The sequence below is a fragment of the Sorex fumeus genome, unplaced genomic scaffold (assembly GCF_029834395.1).
Source record: "Sorex fumeus unplaced genomic scaffold, SorFum_2.1 ptg000094l, whole genome shotgun sequence".
Taxonomy (NCBI): domain Eukaryota; kingdom Metazoa; phylum Chordata; class Mammalia; order Eulipotyphla; family Soricidae; genus Sorex; species Sorex fumeus.
Window position 1 is genome coordinate 819,322 of NW_026606151.1, and position 20,031 is coordinate 839,352.

Sequence of the window (20,031 nt, forward strand, 5' to 3'; positions counted from 1 at the left end):
AGGGGCTGCCTGGGACTGTGTGGGCCCTCACCCCGTGGCCTGCCCTCTCTTCAGGACAACGCCTCCAAGCTGCTCCTGGCTCTGATGGAGAGCCGGCACGACAGTGAGAACGCGGAGCGCATCCTCATCAGCCTGCGGCCCCAGGAGCTGGTAAGGCCGCTTGACCGGTGGGGTGCACATGGGGACCCAGCCTGCCCTGCTCTGCATGAAGAGACCTCTGAACGGGTCTGCCCCGCTAGGTGGACGTCATCAAGAAGGCCTACCTGCAGGAGGAGGAGCGTGAGAACTCGGAGGTGAGCCCACGCGAAGTGGGCCACAACATTTACATCCTGGCACTGCAGGTACCATTCCCGTGGCCCCGCCCCCAGCGACATGGCCCCGCCCCCAGGGGCCTGGCTCCGCCCCACAGGCCTGTCTGTGACTCTGCTGCCCATCAGCTTTCCAGGCACAACAAGCAGCTGCAGCACCTGCTGAAGCCCGTGAAGCGCATCCAGGAGGAGGAGGCGGAGGGCATCTCCTCCATGGTGGGGATCCCCGCTCTGCTCTCCGAGCTGGGCTTAGATGGAGAGGCGGGAGGGGAGCGCAGGGCCGGCGAGAGAATTGAGGGCAGGGGGCGGTGCGCGAGACCCCCGGGTGGGGGCGGAGCCGCGGGCGGGGGTGTGGCTTAGATCACGGGGAGCACCAAGCCTTGGCCGAAACCAGGGTCTTGTGGGAGAGGCTGGGGTGGGTCTGGGATCGCAGAGCTGGGGCTGGGCTGCACCTGCGCCTGATCTATAGGGTCGACCTGCAGGGCTCCAAGCTGGGTCTGGTCTGGCTTGGGGGGGTCAGAGTGTGGTTGAGAGGGCCAGTAGCGGTCGGCTGCGGGCCTGACGTTGGCACGCACCCCCACCCCAGCTTAGCCTCAACAACAAGCAGCTGACGCAGATGCTCAAGTCGTCCAAGCCGGCCCAGGAGGAGGAGGAGGACCCCCTGGCCTACTATGAGAACCACACGTCCCAGATCGAGGTGCAGACCGGGGGCAGTATCGGGACGGGGGGTGGGGAGGGGGTGAGCTGGTGTGACAACCCCCTGACCCCCACCCAGATCGTGCGGCAGGACCGCAGCATGGAGCAGATCGTGTTCCCCGTGCCCGGCATCTGCCAGTTTCTGACGGAGGAGACCAAGCACCGGCTCTTCACCACCACGGAGCAGGATGAGCAGGGCAGCAAAGTGAGCGACTTCTTCGACCAGTCATCCTTCCTGCACAATGAGATGGAGTGGCAGCGCAAGCTCCGCAGTGAGCACTGGGCATGGGGTGGCAGTGGGGGATGTGTCTGGGCAGCGAGGGGCGTGGCGAGGCAGTGAAGGGCGGGGCTGAGTGGCGAGGGGCGTGGCGAGGCAGCGAAGGGCAGAGCAGTCAGGAGAGGACATGCCCTCCCCCCCCCACACACACACATACACACGGGACTCCCGCTCATGATTACTCATCACGAGAGCCTGGAGCTTGTGTGAACAGTGAAGCCTTCCCTGGCGTGAGCAAATGCCGTTCCCAGGGACCCACTGACTCCGTGTCCCCTCAACCCCCAGGCATGCCTCTGATCTACTGGTTCTCTCGCCGCATGACCCTGTGGGGCAGCATCTCCTTCAACCTGGCCGTGTTCATCAACATCATCATCGCTTTCTTCTACCCCTACGTGGAGGGCGCATCCACAGGTGAGGGCTTTGGGCTCCTGGGCTCCACCATGCCCCTCCCCGGCTTTGGGGTCCAACAGGCTGTGATGGGAAGAGGCAGAATGGGAAGAAAGCCCCGCACTGCCCTCTTGGCTGTGACATGGGGGAGGTGCTGGCCGGGACTCCAGGGGCCTGGGGGGCAGGTGTGGGGAGCCAGCGCCGGCTGCAGGAAGGGGATGCTGCTGGGGGCTGGAGGGCGTGGCCTCACTCAGCCCATCCCCGCGCAGGCGTGCTGGGCTCCCCGCTCATCTCCCTGCTCTTCTGGATCCTCGTCTGCTTCTCCATCACGGCGCTGTTCACCAAGCGCTGCAGCATCCGTGCGCTGATCGTGGCGCTCATCCTGCGCTCCATCTACTACCTGGGCATCGGGCCCACGCTCCATATCCTTGGTGCCCTCAACGTGAGTGGCCCTGTCCCTGGGTGGGGGTCCTGGACTCTGCCAAGGCCACCCTGCTCCACGCTGTCACCATGGGTGGCCAGGGTTCGCGGGCACTGAGCCAGCCTCAGACCCTGCGACCCCAAGGCCCAAGATCACACCAGTGGCCAGTTCTGGTCCCAGGGGCTCACATGCATTTCTGTAAACATTTTCAAACATCTGCAAGAGGCACAGCCCCTAGATTCAGGCAGTTGGCCTGCTGGTGTGTCCTGGGGTGGAGGATTGGGGCACTGACCACACGCTCTGTCCCTGCTCCCCGCTCTCCCCCCCCAGTTGACCAACAAGATTGTGTTCGTGGTGAGTTTTGTGGGTAACCGTGGCACCTTCATCCGGGGCTACAAGGCCATGGTCATGGACATGGAGTTCCTGTACCACGTGGGCTACATCCTGACCAGCGTCCTGGGGCTCTTTGCCCATGAGCTGTTCTACAGCATCCTGGTGAGGCCTTTGTGGGGTCCTGGCTGGGGTGCGGTGTGGGTAGTTGGGGTTCTCACAGTCCCCTTACTTTGGGGGCAGGCAATGTGTCTGAAGCCCCTCACCTGACTCCAGCCAGCTGCAGGGGTCGTTCCTGGGCTCCCTCTGACCCATGACCCCTTCCAAGGGGATGCCCACCTCTGTTGCCTGCCCAGCTGGGTGTGCCTGTCAGCTGCTTCCTTTGTAGCTCTCACTTGGGGCTGTTCTCTGAGCCTCCTGGTGGGTCAGGTAGGGCTGTTGGCAGCTGCTCCGGTAGTCATGGGGAGCATGAAGCGAGTCCATGAACAGAGCGAGTGTGCCCTGAGCGCGGCATCCTGCCCACTCTGAGTGGCCACCTGCCCCTTCCCTCTCCCCCCGCCTCCCCTCAGTGGTTTCTCCAGGAGCTCCCCTCCCCCCATCCACTCCCCTGTGGCCTGTGTGGGCCTTGCTTTGGGGGAAGGACGGGGGGGGGGGGTCTTGGCAGCGCTTGGGATCCTCCATGGTCCAGCCCCTCAAGGCCTGGCCCTTCGCAGCTCTTCGACCTCATCTACCGCGAGGAGACGCTGTTCAACGTCATCAAGAGCGTGACGCGCAATGGCCGCTCCATCCTGCTGACGGCCCTGCTGGCCCTCATCCTCGTCTACCTCTTCTCCATCGTCGGCTTCCTCTTCCTCAAGGACGACTTCATCCTCGAGGTGGACCGGCTGCCTAGCAACCACTCCCGAGGTGGGGCCCCGCACGGGCGGCCAGGCGGGCAGCCTGCAAGTTCTTCTCTCCTCTCCCTGGTTCCTGGGCTCTGGGAGACCTTTCTCACACCTACCTGCCTCCCCGTTCTCTGAGACAGACAGAGCGGGAGGGCCACCTTCTGGGATGAGCTTGTAGGCTCCCTATTAAAGTTGGTCAGTGCATGCCCACCGGCCCCAGGCAGTGGGGAGCAGGAACATGAAGAATCCTCACTGGGAGCTAGAGGAAGGAGCATCAAGAAAGGCTTCCTGGAGGAGGTGAGCCAGGTGGCCGGTCAGTACCACCTGGTGACCTCTCCTTGGCCTTTCCAGCCAACCCCCTGGGGATGACTCCAGGGGCTGCCGCCTTCATGGGCACGTGTGACAGCGACAGTGTGAACTGTGACTCAGAGGTCTCCATACCTAAGGTCCTGGAAGGTGAGCGGGTGTGCAGGGGCCAGGCTGGGCTGGGGGTAGGGGCAGTTGTCCGGCCTGGCTCTGAGCGTGGACTTCCCCTGTAGTGGATGAGGAACTGGAAGACACGGAGAGGGCCTGTGACACACTGCTGATGTGCATTGTCACCGTCATGAACCATGGGCTGCGGAATGGGGGCGGCGTGGGTGACATCCTCCGCAAGCCCTCCAAGGATGTGAGTGCGCCCCAGCTCTGCCCAGGCCCAAGGGAGCGAGGAGGTCAGACTGGCCACAGTATCCAAGCAGGGTGCAGCAAGCCAGGGGAGGGCGGGGAAACTGAGGCAGGACTCAGTGGCTCAGCTCCCCAGAACATGATTGTCCCCAGAGGCTGCCTCTGAGCAGGCCCTGTGGGAGGAGCATGTGGGAGGCTCATGGTCCTGAGGAGGAAATTTGGAGCTGACTCAGGGGCAGACACCACGTGGGGCCCTCGCCCTGCCTCCCCCCTCCCAACCCGGCCCCCCCAGGGCTCCATCCTGCTGCTCTCATGGGCCCACCGTTTCTCAGCTCAGACTCAGTCTCGGGCTAGGAGTCCTGCTCGTGGGGGAGGCGGGGACCCCTCGGCCTGGGGGCAGGACTCGTTTCCTCCCACAGGGTGCTGGGCTCCCCCAGGGTGGCTGCCCTGACCCCTTCTCGTCCTGCAGGAGTCCCTCTTCCCGGCCCGGGTGGTCTACGACCTCCTGTTCTTCTTCATCGTCATCATCATTGTGCTCAACCTCATCTTTGGGGTGATCATTGACACCTTTGCCGACCTGCGCAGTGAGAAGCAGAAGAAGGAGGAGATCCTGAAGACCACGTGCTTCATCTGCGGTGAGGCCGCGGGGAGCCCCGGGTGGGCGGGGGAGGAGTGTGGGCTCACCCCATACCCCACAGGAGCTATAGGAAGGGGGGTACGGGCTGCAGAAGCTCTTCTTTTAAACACTCCCATGGGGACAGAAGCTGCAGCCCAGCCTGCGGCCTCCAGACCCAGCGCAGCTCCCTGTACCCCCGCCCCCCCGGCCCCCTGTCCCAGGCGGGCTAAGGAGCAGATGTTTGCTGTTCGGGTCGGGAGCCCTGGCTCACGCTCCCAGTACGCCGCGGCCGGCGTGCAGGGCTGCAGCTGTGCGGGCGGGATCTCCAGGGCTAAGTGGCTGCTGCTTTAAATAGAAATGACCTCAGTAGCTCGGCGGCACCAGGCTGTCCTGCACGCGACCACCGAGGCTGAGGGTTGCCCTGACTCCCCGCACCCCAGGTCTGGAGCGCGACAAGTTTGATAACAAGACGGTGTCGTTTGAGGAGCACATCAAGTTTGAGCACAACATGTGGAACTACCTGTACTTCATCGTGCTGGTCCGTGTGAAGAACAAGACAGACTACACAGGGCCCGAGAGCTACGTGGCCCAGATGATCAAGGTGCGGCCTCAGGGGAGGCCAGGGCTGGGGACAGCTGTGGACCCGTGTGGAGAGGCTGGCGGGGAGTGGAGGGACAGCTGGAACCAGCCCTGGGCTGTGTGCAGCTGGCCGGCCGCCACGCAGGGCTGCACAGCGGGTACCCTGACGCTTCTGTCAGCCCCAAAGGGTCTGGGGATGTCCCAGCCCACGGAGCTGCCTGGGGGAGGGAGGATGGGGATGTGTCTCACCCCCCCAGCCCTGATGGGTCTCAGGCTGCGAGTATTTGAAGCTGTGACACTTTAGAGGAATCGAGTTTAACCTGTTCGGTTTCTGTGGCCGCGAGGGCAGTTGAGTGAACAGGGGCTCAGAGCACTGAGCGCAGAGGGCACCGCTGAGTCCTCCTGTGGAGGTGTGTTTCCCCAGCGGCCGCCCGGCAGGCAGGTGCAGGGTGAGAGGAGCACCGCTTCTGAAGCTCTCAGGCCGGGGCCAGGGCGTGACTTGTTTTTTAAGTCCCTATTTGAACTGGCCCTGGAGGTTGATCTGCCGGTCTGAGAATTCACAGTGGCGACAGGAACCAGTGGCCACGTGGGGCCCCCCTGCCCTCCCGCAGTTACAGGAAACGCGGGTTTGCCATGCAGACCCAAGGCTGTGTCAGCCGAGCCTCCCTCCCAGCCTCTGCCGCACACCTTCCTGGGGTGCAGGGCTGCGGGGAGGAGGGCGACGGGTTCTGGGTGCAGAGCCTCCTCCCCTCCCTCCCTCTCTCTGGAGTCTGGGCGTAAACAGCCACCATGCTCAGGGACAGTGGCCGCGGTGCCCTGGCCTGGCTCCCTGGGGAGCTGTTCTGTGGCGGGCGTGGCGGAAGGCTGCCCCACGTTACTGCTTTCCGGCCGGGCCCGGGCTCCCTCACCCCTCCCGGGATCCGTTTCAGAACAAGAACCTGGACTGGTTCCCCCGGATGAGGGCCATGTCCCTCGTGAGCAACGAGGGCGAGGGGGAGCAGAACGAGATCCGCATCCTCCAGGAGAAGCTCAACTGCACCATGAAGCTGGTGTCGCACCTCACGGCCCAGCTCAACGAGCTCAAGGAGCAGGTGTGGACCCTCCCCGCCCATCCAGCCTGGGGGGGCAGCCCTGCGGGAGGGGTGGGTGCCGCTGGGCTCCCCCAGCCACGTACCCCTTTTGCTGGCCTAAGTTCTGGGAACTGGGTCTGTACCCCCCCACCCCGCCCCCGCCCATACACACAGACCCAGCTGGAGGCCTGCAGCCAGGCGCCTCCCCCAGGCAGCTGTGAGGGTGCGGGGGTGAGAGGTGAAGGCAGCCCCCCACTAGCTGCACCCTCTGCATCCGGCAGCCCCCCGGGTGGGCTGCTCTCCCAGCTGCACCAAATCACGGGGTTGTGACACCGCGCTGCGAAGGGCTAGGGCACACTCCAGCTTACCCTGGGGGCCTGGGCCTGCTGCCAGCCCTGCACAGCAGGCAGCTGGGATTTCCGGAGCAGGGTGGGTGCCGCCCGCAGGGAGGGCGCAGGGCCAACCCGACCTGCTGGCACGTTTCGCCCTAGATGACGGAGCAGAGGAAACGCCGGCAGCGCCTGGGCTTCGTGGATGTCCAGAACTGCATGAGCCGCTGAGGATCACCAGCACGTCGTCTGGGCATGTGTGCGACAGTGTCCACCCCGGGTCGGGGGACCCTGCCCGCCCAGCGTGGAGGTGGAGCTGCAGAGCCAGGGGTCCTACTGAGAGCCTCTAAGACTCAGAAACCGGAAGGCCCGTCTGCCTTGATGCCTTAGTCCGAGGGCAGCCTCCCGGAAGGCCTGTCACTTTGTCCCTCAGGGACACGCCTGTTTCCCTGCTGAGGGTGGCGGCTATTGCAAGCACTACATTCGGAGGCTGCCTGTTCTGGGAGCTGGTCGTGCTGTCGCTATGACTCTGCAGCTTGTTCCTTAACTTATTCCCGGGACTGCAAAGGACCCTCGGTGCCGTCCCATCCCTGTCCAGGCCACTTGGCTCGGCCCTGGGGCTGGGGACCCCAGGACACAGAGCCATGTCCCCAGGCCCTGTCCCCGGAGCTGGTTCCAATTGCTTTTCCCCTCTGTGGTGTTTTACAAACCCGCCAACTTGAGAACTGTATGTCCATCGCCATAAATAAAGGCAGAGACTAGACTGTCTAGAGAGGCTGTTCCCCCCCGGGGCTGTGGGTACGGCGCTGGCCGCGGACAGAGTGCCAGCCGTGCCCACTGCCCGGCCTCCTCAGGCCTCGGGAAAGGATGCTTCACACGACATTCTCACCACTCCTGGGCCCACAAAGCTGTGTATTTAGCACATTCCAAGATTCCTGGGGGCATGTAGGCGCTAGCTCCTAAGTCTGGGACCTACCACCTCCGGGGCCTGGCAGGGGGTGGAGGGCTGGGTGTGCTTGGAGACGCCAGGTTTGATCCCCGGCACCACCGGGGAGTGGGGAGTGAGAAGCAGCCCTCAACACCACCTGGGTTGGCCCAAAACCCAACAAGGCAAACCAAACCCCAAAGACCCATTGGACATTCTCTCAGCAGTGGGTGCTGTGGGCCCCATTTCCCCCTTCTGATCTCCAGCAGAGAGCATGCATCTGCTAGTGAGAGCTAAGGCTTCACAGAGTGAGCTGAGCCCTGCCCTGGCCCGGCCCACCCGGCTGAGACTCCACCAAGACCCCCAGGCTGACAGGAAGGAGGCCTCCTTCTGCCCTGGGGACCCGGGGGGTCAGAAGGCAAGGAGGGAGTGACAGCCGGACGACTCCTCACCTCCCGGACTCCTCCTCACCTCCCGCTGCTCCTGCCTCCTGCCACAGGATGCCTTTCTCAATATTTGCTGCTATTTTTGGCTGTTTCCCAGGAGCTCCTACAACAAAAGGGAGCCTGAGAAACTCGCCAGGAGCTAGTCAGAGCCCTGCAGGCAGGGCGGGGGGGGCCTTGACCGTGCAGGAAACGCTTTCCCCTTATGGCCCTGCGCTCAGACAGGGCAGAACAGTTGTGCTTCCTCTCCTGGGGACTCCCCGTGCTGAGCAGAGCGGGCCAGGCTCTGTGGGTGCCCGCAGCCAGGCCGGGGCTCTCCTCGGAACAGCAGCCCTGCTCCCCACCTCTGCGCTCCAAGCCATTCCCAAACGCCGCCGACAGGAAATCAGGACCATTTTATTTCCGGTGGCCACATTCGTGTCCTCGTGCTTAGGTGCGCGTGCGGGATAAGGGCTCAGTCCAGGCCTTGTGCTTCTCGTCGGAACTCCGGGAGGTGAACTTCTCCTGTAGCTTCTTCCACAGACCTTTGTTCATGTCCTTGAATTCTTCCAAGGTGTCTGCAAAGGTGGAGTGGAGAACCCTGGATGTGAACTATATTCCACAAGTGCACACCTCCCTTGATCTGTTATATTTTTTTCTCACAAAGTAGGTTCTAGGAAAAGGGAAGTGCAGCCCCATGTTCTGATAAGGCATTAAGATAAGGTAATGGGAAAGGAACCGAGGGGCTTCCACCCCACACGGCAGGCCGCAGCGTCTCTGGGTCTCTCTCGGGGCTCACTAGCTCAGCACCCTAGGGGGTGCATAGTCATAAGGAGAGCCTCCCCCCCCCCCCAGTCCTGTTAAGTCAATTCCTTTATCCTTTGGGCCTCAGGTAAAAGGGACATAAAAATCCCTGCCTGGAAGGCTGTGGGGATTAGAGGAAGTAACGGAGGACACTTGTCTGGCACTCAGGAACAGGCGGTGTCGAGGCTGCATGCCAGGGCTCCATCTGGGCACCACACTGTTCCCTGAGCACAGGCTGGGAGAAGCCCTGGGGTTACCTCCAGGGGTGATTCAAAAAGCAGAAAAAGGTGGTGACAGAGTTGGAGGGGTCCCTGTTTGAGACAGACACAGCCCTTTGAAAGGTCAAGAAGGATTTCCCAGTGAAGGGCATCTGGAGCCAGACAAGCCTCTGTTCTACGGCTAACGTGTGACCCATTCAGGGTCTGAGGCACATGGGCCTTTATGCTCTAGAAGCTACTCCCCACTCCCGCCCCACCTGTGACAACCCTTCTCCACATACTGCTGTATACAGCCGCGAGTGAATCACACTCTCAGTAGATGTTACAGTAAGAAGCTTCTCCATGGCTAAACTTTTATGGTACCTACTTTTATTCCTGTTTTCAATTTAGCCTTTTATAATAATGTCTGAATCTCATAGCTTGAATTTTTGTTTGCTGACACTCTTGGGGAAGGGCTGGGACCGAGTGGTAAAAGCACTTGCCTTGAATGTGTGAGACTCTGGGTTTAAGCCCACGGACCCTCAAAGAAAGGAAAAAGGTCGGGGGAGCTTTTCCTATCCAGGGCCCCATCCAAAACAAAACCAAAAAACCCCATCAAACCCAAACCAACACAAAACAACAGAACAGGCATGTCCCAGTAATAATGTGACTTAACAGTTCGCCTGCATTTTAACTGTTGTGGGACCCCACCCGGCAGCCGGGGATGGGAGCCAGGCCCGTCCTCATGCCAAACATGGCTCAACCACATCAGCCACATCCTGGCCCCGAGCAGCATCAGTGGGCTTGTGACGAGACTGGGTCACATATCTCACCACCAGAAGTCCCCAGCCCAGCACCAAGCTCTGGGGCTTTTCCCCCAAGTCCAGGCTCTGGACCTGCAGTTTCTACAAGTTCCCTGTGGGGCGCAAAATGGAACATGAGGCCTTTGTTCCTGGCCCTGTTGGACACGTGTGCTCACATGTGGGCAGGCCCCACGTGGGCAGGTGTTTTCTTGGCCCAGAAGAGGAGTGGGAGAGGAGCATTCTGAAAGTTTGTCCCACGTGGTTGCCACGAGAACAAGAGGCTGGCCGTTGGGACAGACCCAGAGCAGCCTCCCCAGGCTCAGCACCCAGCCACACCCTGCGCCGCGCGGGGCATCCCTGAGAATGAACAGCGCAGAGGCTGAGCCTCCAGACTCAGTCCAGCCCACCTGCAAGTCCACTTCTGACTCTGGGGACCTCCCAATAAGACCATGCATCCATGCAGGCTCATCACGTGAGCTCGGGGACGGCGGAGACAGTTATATCTATATACAGATACATGCAGGAAAATATATTTTGAAAATTGAAAATAAAGGCACGGGCCAAAATAAAATAAAAAGTCTCTTCACCCCAGTTTTCCAGAGAGCACTGTAATAAAAATAGGATCACAGTGACACACAACGGCAGGTGATGCCACCAGGGTTTCAATCTGCTCTGAGTTAAGAGTTTTCTGGAAGGTCAAATCCCTGCAGCTTAGCTGGAAAGGCACTGACAGAGGAAGATGAAAGAGAAATTTCTAGAGTACCAGAAGGCAAATGTTTTGGAGCCACGCCTTCCCAGAAAAGGTTAGCCTATTTTTATATAGTATATCCCTGAAAATAAAAATAGTAATTTTCCAGAACCTGCCTTCTTCACCCAGGCTGCCCTGCCATCACCCCGTCCCTCCCTTCAGAGGGTCTTTCTCCGTAACTAGTGTCGCTCATTAACTCTGGAATCCATCGCGCTAACCCCGGCTAGCGCACACACCGTGCCCCGCCCCCCAGGCTGGAGAGCTCTCAGGCGGATGTCCCCACAGACTGTTACCAAATGGCTTTTTGTTTTAATTAAAACCCTCATTGTTTATAAAGCCCCCTTAGGACCATAAAAATAAATTCATTTTCCTTCCATCCTGATTCCGACTACTTCCATTTGGCAGATAACAATTCCCTTGTCCCCTGCTGCCCGGCCCTTGCATGTAAAGGCTCTAAAGATGGATCCTGCTATTTTGAATAATGCCTTTGACCTTCGCCAGATCCCAGCCCTTGCGCTGGGTTGTCCTCACCAGCCTTTCCATCAGGCCAGGCTGTCGTGTGAGCCGATTCCCCCCGGGCCACTCAGACGCCGCCACTTAGAACCCAATCGGAAGGGACGGTTGTGTGCAGTACCTGTGGACAGGATCACTTTGTACTCCTCCAGGGACAGCCCGCTGAAGCTTGTGTCTCTGGGACGGGGGTACTAGATGCAAGGAGACAGAGACGAGAGAGGTCAGGGGGGCTCGGCGACCCCACCAGAACCCGGGCATCTTGGGGGAAGCTCTGGTATGGTCGAGGGAGTCCAGGGGCCAGAGGCTGAGAGAGGGGAGCAGCGCCACCTGCAGGTCAAGCCTTAACACGGCAAGACCCCGCATCCACCGTGACTCAGGGGGGCGTCTGCATCTGCAACCAGCTCTCAGGAGGCACCCAGGGGCAGCTCACACGCCAACGTGAGGGCACAGGGGAGAAACTGACGCTCCACGGCCGGGCACTGGCCTTTGTGGAGTGACTGGATACATTTCTCAAGTCTGGAACAGTGACCCAGTGGGACCTGACGGTGACCACGTCACAACTGAGGAGAAACCCCTCTGCCGGGACTTTGTCAGCCTCCCCCAAATTACCACGAGGGCGGGGAAACCCCAGCTCTGTCAGAGCAGAGGGGAAACGACGCCACGTTCCGAGGGGCGCGAGGGCCACACAGAAGCACCCGCTCTCATAGCTCTCATCCGGGATCAGCAGGAGCACCAGCCTCCAGGCCCTGAAAGCCCCTCTGGGCGCCTCGGATGGCCTGCTGGAAATTACGAGCAGAGCCGCAATTCTGTATGGAACACGTGAACCTACAGGGTTTCGTGGGCCCAGAGAGGCTGTCCCGCCCCATCTGCAAACGCTCACCTTGTGTTTGTAGTAGTTCGAGTGCAGTCTGGCCAAGCTCTCATACATCTGGTCGCAGACCTCAGGCTCCTGGACCTGTCAGGCAGAGAGCCCTCAAGTGAGCCCCGAGGCCCCCCGGAAGCTCCGCTCACCCCGGGCCTGCGCTGGCTACTCCCTGGGAAGGCCGTTAGAAATCACCTTTGCAAAGTAAGGTCCCCCACAACCAGGCCGGCCCACAGTGCCCCACAAGGCAGCAAGCCAGGTAGAGGGAGAACTCGGGGGTGGGGTGGGGGGGACTGGGAGCGGCCCTGCAGGCAGCAGCAGGGGAGATTGCTGCAGAAAGGGAGGGCCCACATGCTTGGGGTCGGTGGGCAGTAGGAGGGAGACGCACGGGTGCTCAGGAGAGGGTCGGGCTGGGGCAGGGGCTGGCACAGAGGGGAGAGCGGGAGGAACCCGCCATCCCCAGGTCTGACTGCAGGACAAGGGGCCTGGACTGGGGAAGATCAAAGCGTTCCCCTCCCTTGTTTTCTGTTTTGGGCGCTTCCCAGCAGTGATGAGGGCAGGACCGGGGGTGGGGAGTGGGGGGGGGGTGAGTGGGACGGAAGCCAGGGCTCCTGTGTGCCAAGCAAGCACCCCAGCCTGCTGAGTCAACTCCCTGGCCTCCAAAGAGCTCTTTTTTGAGTTAAACCTTCAATACGAAATATATTAAATAAAGAATCTTTTATGAAAGGCAAAGGAAAGGAATCATCTGAGCAGCTTTCATCTGTGCTAAGTGGGGAGCGGCCGACTTTCACCAGGAAAGAGCCATGAGGATGAGACGGGGGAGTGGAAGAGACCTGGGGCCCAGGTAGCCCGCGGCCCGCAGTACACAGACAACTGCGTCCCCCAACCCCCCACGGCCCTGCTGGCAACGCCGGGGTCTCTGGGGACGAGAGAGACGCTCTTCCCTTCACATCCCTTTCAGTCTTCTCCTCGCTCTGCCCTAGTTATTATTTATCAATCTGCCGAGAATTCTCCAAAGCTCCCCAGAACAAAACTGTTTCTCCACAGAATTCAAATGATGGATTTTCCCAACGCAAATCCTTTCTCAAGAAAGCAGAACATAAATAAAACATTTGCTAAGCGGTTTTAATAAGGCAGCGCCACTTCTGCCTCTGCGGTGACCATTAAGGCCCGAAGAGAAAGATGACCGGTCACTCTGATGGACCCATCGGATGAGGCCTTGGGCGACCCACTGGGGAATGCTCAGGCTACTGCCTCAGAGGAGAAAGGATCGCAGGCGGGGAGGCGGCGGGCGCTTGCTGAGGATCAGTCCAGGGCACTGAGCGGACAGAGGGGTATGGGCTGAGGGGCTGGGAGAGTCTGCCCAGGAGCGACTGCCAGAGGCAAGTCCAGGGTGAACACAATTCTTGGCCTACGTTAGCGGAGGAACCTGCCGGGCTGGGCACCCCTGGAAGGAGCCCATGCATGGGCCCAGGCACCGATCAGCAGGACCGGGCCTGGCCCCCGAACCAACCAATGCCTGTGAACCTCAGGTTTCCACCAGGACAGGCACAGCCAGGGATACCCGGAGGACAGACCGGGAGGGAAAGCCAGCACCGAGTTTCAAAGACTTCTTTAGAGGCTCAAGAAATAACTGCGTTCCTTTTGTTGGTGTGCCGTCCTCATCTGAGGGGTCGGCTCCAGAGAGGGGGTCCCTGGCTGGGGAGGCACCAGGCAGACTGCACTGTCTCCCCGCCTCACTCTCCTCTCCGTGTGCAACTTCCCCCGATCAGCCAGGAGTGGGCCGCCACGCTGCCCTCCACACCACCATGTTTCGGCACGTCTCCTGGAACAAGGACCTGCTGATGTCAACACCACCGACCTATCAAACTGGCCACCGGCTCATCATCAGCAACACGCTCACCTCTCTGCCCTCACCTCACACGGCCCCCGGCCCCTCTTCACAAAGGCCCCCTCCAGTCCCCTCGGCCTTCATGCTCAGGGCCCTTTCGTCCCGTCTCTCGGGGGGTGTTGCTCGGTCTTTGTCCTGCAGCCACGGCCATTTCTGAAGAGCAGTCCACCTCAATCTTCCTCTTAAAAGGGAAGCTATTAATAGTCCCTTTGGCTCTGGGGGGCTGTGGGAGGTGATGTGAGGCCGAGGCCGTGGCCGGCCCACTGGGTCGGGAGCGGGATGCTAAGGCCAGGGTCTGGTTAGGCCATGAACAGCCACGGCGGGGAAGACAGACTCTACACAACTGTGCAGCAAAGGTGGGGTGTGGGGGCTCCAGAGAGGGTCTCGGCAGAGCAGCAGGAAGGGGCAGGGTGCCTCAGACCCCAGAGCAGCAGTTAGGCCATCATTAGCGGGCAGAGGAAGGGAACAGGCAGTGTGAGAGGGGAAGTGGGGAAGGGATGGGAAGTGGCCGCACCGCGCTCCCCGCATGACCCCATCTTCAGACTGAGGCTGAAGGGGGACAGGTCAGTTCAGTGGGACCAAATGTTAGCAGGGAGGGCCCCGTCGGGCTGATGCGTCTGGCACTGTCCCTGAAGCACCATCCTCCCCACGCTCTTCCCGGCAACAATTCCTGAGCCCAGACTCCCAGCCCTGAAAGGGTCCTCGGCCACCGCCCATGTCATGTCCCCTTCCTGACAGGACGGCAGGGCAGACGGGAGACGGGACAAAGAGCAGAGGGTCTGTGTGAATGATAGAGTGACCCCATGCTCTGGGCCTCATGAAGCTGTCAGAGAGAGACAGTTCCCGAGTCACAGACCACAGCGAGGGACGAGAAAAGGAACTGACAGGTCCAGAATCAACCACCAGCTCACAGACTTCATTCTGGGGGGGAGGGGGGGCGGAATAAAAATACACCCCACCACAATTGGTCACCCCACTTCTCATCTGCGGTCTGCCCGCATCTGCAGGCGGCAGTGAAAGCAGGGAGGGGACACTGAGGTCTGCCACTTTCCAGCCAGCTTGGTCACACCTGCCCCGACCTCAGCGAGGCAGATGTCCCGTCTCGCCCGCGAAGCTTCGCCGCACCCCGGCCCGCCGCCCGGACCCCGCAGCCCCACGTCTGAAACACACTTTCCCTGACGCAATCTGTTCTGCACTTTTAGAAACAGCCTCACACACGAGCTCTAAATAACCTGATGTTTGCATTCGCGCCTAATGAGATTACGGCCATTTTAGGGCTCACGGCAGCGCGGGGTTTGCAGAAGGCGGCAGAGGGAAGCACGAAGCATTCAGCGGCGGCCCCCTCCGTGTGAACGAAATAGATGTTCCGCTGACAACGTGTCCTTTATGGCTCTATCTCCGCTCCTCTCACATTTCCCCCTGCTCATTCGCTCGGTAAATTTCTCTTTACCATATTAAACTTTTATACTTACAAATCTCCACTGGTGCTGCAGGCACCGAGACGGATTCTGAAAACTGAAGTCTGGGCGGTGACAGCCACCGGCACACAAAGGGGGAGGCGAAGCACTTTCTGGGGGAGACTGTTGCAAACTGCTTTGCTAATTAAGGTGGAGCTGGAGTCGGGCCAGGCGCATCTATGAAGGAAGGTTTTCAGGACCAGCTAATGAACTTCTGAAATGAGTTCGTTCCATGATGGAAGGAAGCCCCAGTCAAATGGAAACAAGTTACCTGAGCACCGACAGGCAGCGAGGGGACAGAGGCGAGACGTCAGGAAGACCGAGCCTGGGCCCGGAGACCCGAAGGCGCCTGCACGGCAGTAAGTGCCACTGCAGGGACAATCGAGTCCCACACGCCAGGGAGGAGTGGCGGGCGCGGGCAGAGGTCACCCGTCCTCAGCGGAGACAAGGAAGGCCTTGAGGCCCGGGAGCCACAGCGCCTGAGCCCTGCGTGCTGCAGAGGTTTCGGGGAAGGGGGGGGGCCTCAACAGTGACACGCATGGGCAGGGTGGCCAGTTGGGGAGGCCGTGAGAAGACACCCTGGCCGAGGCGCGCCACAGCCGGAGGGAGGGGTGAACCCAGCTCCGAAGGCAGCGTGGCAGAGAGCCTTGAAGGAGAGTGGGGCCCCTCAATGGAGACAGCGAGACCCTCACCAGGGCCAGAAATCGCTGGGGACAGCAGGGCCCCTGACAGGGGTCAGAGGTCTCTGGGGACAGCAGGGACCCTCACCGCGACTGGCGATCATGGAGGAGGGGCCCACACACACAGGCCCTGCTTCCCTCCCTCCAGCCAAGGGGCAGCCGAGCCAGAGACGCCTTCGCCCTAACCACGCAGACTGGCTGCAGGGTCACTCTCAGAACTGACGACAACACAAGCAGCCCTGAGGTCACTGCCCACACCCGGGAGGTGGCAGCAGCCCTGAGCGCCTGACGCCCACTCGGACGGCTGAGACCACTGGGCTCCAGCACACCTCTGCAGCCCCTACTGACACAGCTCCAAAGCCAAGACAAAGTTCAACTCCTTCCCACCTGCCCGCCGTGCGTGCTGAAACCTGGACAGAAGGCCAAGCTGGGCAGCTCCCGGAGGGTCAGTCCCTTTCCTCATGGTCCTCAGAGCCTCGGGTGTCACAGGCAACTGGGCACTGGGTGCAGTCGGGGATCTTCTGGCTCGATAAACAGAGATTTATCTGTATTTATCATTACAAGGATCTGCTCTTGCCTGGCTCCTGCCAACAGCCACAGTGGCTCTGCCGTCCACCTCACTGCTGACCCCTGTATCAATGCAGACCCGTCACTGCACCCCTACTTCACTGCTGATCCCTACATCACTGCTGACTTGTGACTGCGGCCCATCTATCACTGCTGACCCCGTGGGCGGCAGGGAGTGCTATGTTCTCTGGGAACTGGACTCAAGCGTGGCAAGACTGTGCGGGTGACCCTGAAACCCCGCAGGACGAGGCCAAGCAGTCCGGGGCTAGAGCGGCCCTGCCTCCCCTCCCCTGGGGTTGTGCGGGAGGGGGTGGAGAGGGAGATGCCCCGAGGAGGAACAGACGCAGACAGCACTTGTCCCCCGTCTGACGGCCTGGCTTCTAGTGAGTCTGGCTCTTCGGGGCAGTTCTGTCCTCCGCAGGAAGGCAGGGGCTGGGGGTGAACACAGGGAGACGTGTCCTTTGCCACAACTACCTATGGCCCTGAAACTGAGTGGGGGCGGTGGTGCTTTGGTGCTCATGAGCAAGAGAGGCCTTTCCATCAGGAAGCAGTAACTTGGGAACAAACAGCCACAAGGGCCGGGCCAGGGCTCCACCCATTGCAACTGCCTATTTGTCTTGCCCTGCCACGAACCCGAGTATGCTGCTGTTCTGTTTGTTTTTTTTCTTTTTGGGTCATACCCGGCGATGCTCAAGGGTTACTACTCCTGGCTCATGCACTCAGGAATTACCATAATGGACCATAATGGATGCTGGGAATCAAACCTGGGTCGGCAGCTTGCAAGGCAAACGCCCTACCCACTGTGCTATTGCTCCAGCCCTGCTGTTCTATTTTTCTGCTTTTGTCTTTTAAATGGGACAAGTAACAGCTCCCTCAGCTGAATGTGCACTACACCGCCTGGGGTCCCGAGAGTGTGCCCGCGGGCGCCCAGTTCTGTGGTTCAGATGCAGGCCGTCAGAGGTCATGCGGAGGCTACCCATCTCTCTCCTCCACTGCAGGGCTGGTCCTATTAGCCAACCGGACCCAATGCACGCTGCCCGCGGCCGGCTGCCAACGAACTGACACGCTAGTTAGCACCACCTTCCTTTCTCGTGGTGCAATCCTGAGCTCCAGCAAGGGTTGCTCCCTCCAAAAATGATGTCCGTGGGTTGCGTGCGTCTGTGCTCTTCACCAGGTGACATTCCTCACATGGAGCCATCCACCCAGCCAGGACACGCATCTAGTCATGGCTCAGACGGCGGGACCCTTCCCCAGCACAGAGGGACGCAAAGGTGACACCTCCCCAAGACCAAGTTCTCCCCTCCTCTCCTTGTCCACTCACACAAGTCCAATGGTCCAACAGCGACCAAATGGGAGCCCCCAGGACCCCACACAGTAGTGCAAAAGCAACCGCCCCACTCAAGCCTCCAACAATTCCTCAGGGCTCCCTCTGCTACATCTGCAACTCATATGATAATCTGCCTCCTGAGCCATAACCAATTATTTATTCCTATCTATTCCTTCAATATTTACTTTTTTTTTTTTTTTTTTTTGCTTTTTTGGGTCATACCCGGCTATGCTAAGGGGTTACTCCTGGCGCATGCACTCAGGAATTTCTCCCGGCAGTGCTCAGGGGACCCTATGGGATGCTGGGAATCGAACCGGGGTCAGCCGCGTGCAAGGCAAACGCCCTACCCACTGTGCTACTGCTCCAGCTCCTACTCATTTCTTTAATGAAACTGCGAGAAGAAAGCTAAGCACAGCTTCACCTCCTCTTGGGAAGTTTAAGTGAAAAGCAAGTAGGAAGCAGCGCCAGAGAACAGAGCTGGGATCTGACAAGACACTGGCCTTCGAAAGCCTGAGACCCTGGCCAGGGGAGAGCACTGTAGGAGTAGGAAAAGCCCCTCCTTTCAGCAGAAGCTATGCCCCTCTATCCATGCATGCTCAGCTGCCAATCTGCAACTCCTTTCCAAGATGCGACTATGTACCTTCCTGCTCCAAGGGCGGCAACTAGACTGGACAAGGCTGCAGAAGAAAATGTGAACCTGCTTCACTAGGCCTTGGCCAAGGTCTGCAAGAGGCCTTCCTCCAGGCTGTTGGGTATCACATTGCTTATCTCTGACCTCTGGCCCGAGAGCCCAACTCTCAAATATAACTGCTGCCGACTTGACATTTCCACTTGAAGTCAGTCCCCGGGGCAGCTCAAGTTTAAGGTGTCCAGTACCAAACTCAGGATGTTCTTCCCACACCCCACCTGTTGTCATCTTGTCTTTCCCACTCCTAAATGGCACCCGGGTCTACCCAGCTACTCGGGCGAAAAACAATTCCAGTGGTAACCTTGGTTCCTCTCTTCTTTACCCAGCATCGAATTTCTCAGGAGCCCTGCTGACACACCTGTCTACTGCACCCCAAATCCGGTCCCTTCCAGCTTGGGGGCTGACCCTCCACTCCAGCCACTGCCATCTGGCCCCACCTCTCTGCTCTTCCTGCCGCCCACACCAGCAAAGCGACCAGGGAATCCTGTCACAGCAAGCCCAAGGACGGCTAGCAAAACCCAACTCCTACCCAGGGTCTAGCTGGCCTCCCTATGCTGGCTCCATGGCACCAGTTCGTGCAAACTCACTCCTGACCTCCAGGTCACCTGCTTGTGCACATGCCCGAGTGTTTGCTGGGGGGCTCTGGCCCTTTCTGGAATGCCCCAGGGCGCGGAATTGTGCATCTTCCCCTAGGTCACACCCATATGAAACCTAGCTGGCCTACCATCGCTAAAATGACTATTTTTTTTTCAATCATTTTCTATCCATCGAGGTACTCCTCCGGGATGTCACATCTGCCCACTATTTGTCTTGGAACTAGAATGGGCCATAAGCGTCACGTGGGCAGGACCTCATGGAACTCATCGCTGCCCGCATGGCATGGTGCAGATCTGGGAACGGGGCGGCTCGATAGACGTGCTCTGACCCGGGGGGACGCAACACCGTTCTTCAAGCCTTCCCGCCACATCCGGGGGCCCGATCGTCTGTCCCGGCAGGTGCAGACAGAGAAGCCCCACCGGGACCCCGGGCAAGGGCTTCGTGGGGGAAGCTCCGAACCCAGCGCCGCGACACTGGAGGCAGGGGAAGGGGCAATGGGGCCTTAAGGCGGTCACCGGCTACCCAACGCGGGCTAAGGAAGGCCAACTCCCGCCCCCTCCCACGATTCGGCCGCCGGGTCCCCCCCAGGGGCGCAGCCCGGGGTGCAGCGGGTGCCGGAGGCGGTCGGCGGGTCCGCGCGCACGTGCCGGCGCCACGAGCGCGCATGCGCAGGCGCCGCCGCGGCCCCTCCTCCCCCGTGCCGCCACCGCGCCCGCCGCGGGCGGCCCCCACGGTCCGGTCACCTGGGTGTTCTCTCCCTCCCGAAAGGCCTGTGCTACCCGCTGCCGCAGGTAAGCACCCAAGTCCCGGCCCCGTTTGGTCTCGTCCACGGGCCACTCCTCACAGAGCTTAAGAAAACGCCGGTAGCGGCCGGCCGCCATCTTGAGCCCCGCGAGTGCCCCGCCCCCATGGGCGAGGCCGCGCGTGCGCACGGGCGCGCGGCCGGCGCGAGAGGCGGGGCGAGGCGGGGCGGGGCACGCGCATGCGCCA

The 20,031-nt window shown here is 60.5% G+C and overlaps 2 protein-coding genes across 4 annotated transcripts in view; one reads left to right on the plus strand and one right to left on the minus strand.

The window, feature by feature from the left end:
• ITPR3 (inositol 1,4,5-trisphosphate receptor type 3) overlaps positions 1–20,031 on the plus strand; it is a 278,545-nt gene that overhangs the window by 56,336 nt on the left and 202,178 nt on the right. The window contains exons 44-58 of one of the 3 annotated variants that reach the window (XM_056132262.1): positions 55–150; positions 240–341; positions 438–524; positions 895–1,005; positions 1,084–1,276; positions 1,567–1,692; positions 1,938–2,110; positions 2,420–2,584; positions 3,133–3,325; positions 3,655–3,759; positions 3,843–3,970; positions 4,436–4,601; positions 5,023–5,183; positions 6,091–6,252; positions 6,723–7,162. In XM_056132262.1, the coding sequence (XP_055988237.1) occupies positions 55–150; positions 240–341; positions 438–524; positions 895–1,005; positions 1,084–1,276; positions 1,567–1,692; positions 1,938–2,110; positions 2,420–2,584; positions 3,133–3,325; positions 3,655–3,759; positions 3,843–3,970; positions 4,436–4,601; positions 5,023–5,183; positions 6,091–6,252; positions 6,723–6,791 (2,037 nt within the window). In that variant the 3' untranslated portion in view covers positions 6,792–7,162. Of the gene's footprint in view, positions 1–54; positions 151–239; positions 342–437; positions 525–894; positions 1,006–1,083; positions 1,277–1,566; positions 1,693–1,937; positions 2,111–2,419; positions 2,585–3,132; positions 3,326–3,654; positions 3,760–3,842; positions 3,971–4,435; positions 4,602–5,022; positions 5,184–6,090; positions 6,253–6,722; positions 7,164–20,031 lie in introns of those variants that run through there. The other 2 variants (XM_056132261.1, XM_056132260.1) reach the window with 2 other exon arrangements.
• LOC130040244 (ubiquinol-cytochrome-c reductase complex assembly factor 2) lies at positions 8,305–19,967 on the minus strand. Its single transcript, XM_056132266.1, has 4 exons — positions 19,785–19,967; positions 11,853–11,927; positions 11,094–11,163; positions 8,305–8,485 (listed from the first exon to the last, which is right to left on the minus strand). Exons 1-4 carry the CDS (start codon positions 19,920–19,922, stop codon positions 8,358–8,360), a joined length of 411 nt encoding a protein of 136 aa, XP_055988241.1. The 5' UTR covers positions 19,923–19,967; the 3' UTR covers positions 8,305–8,357.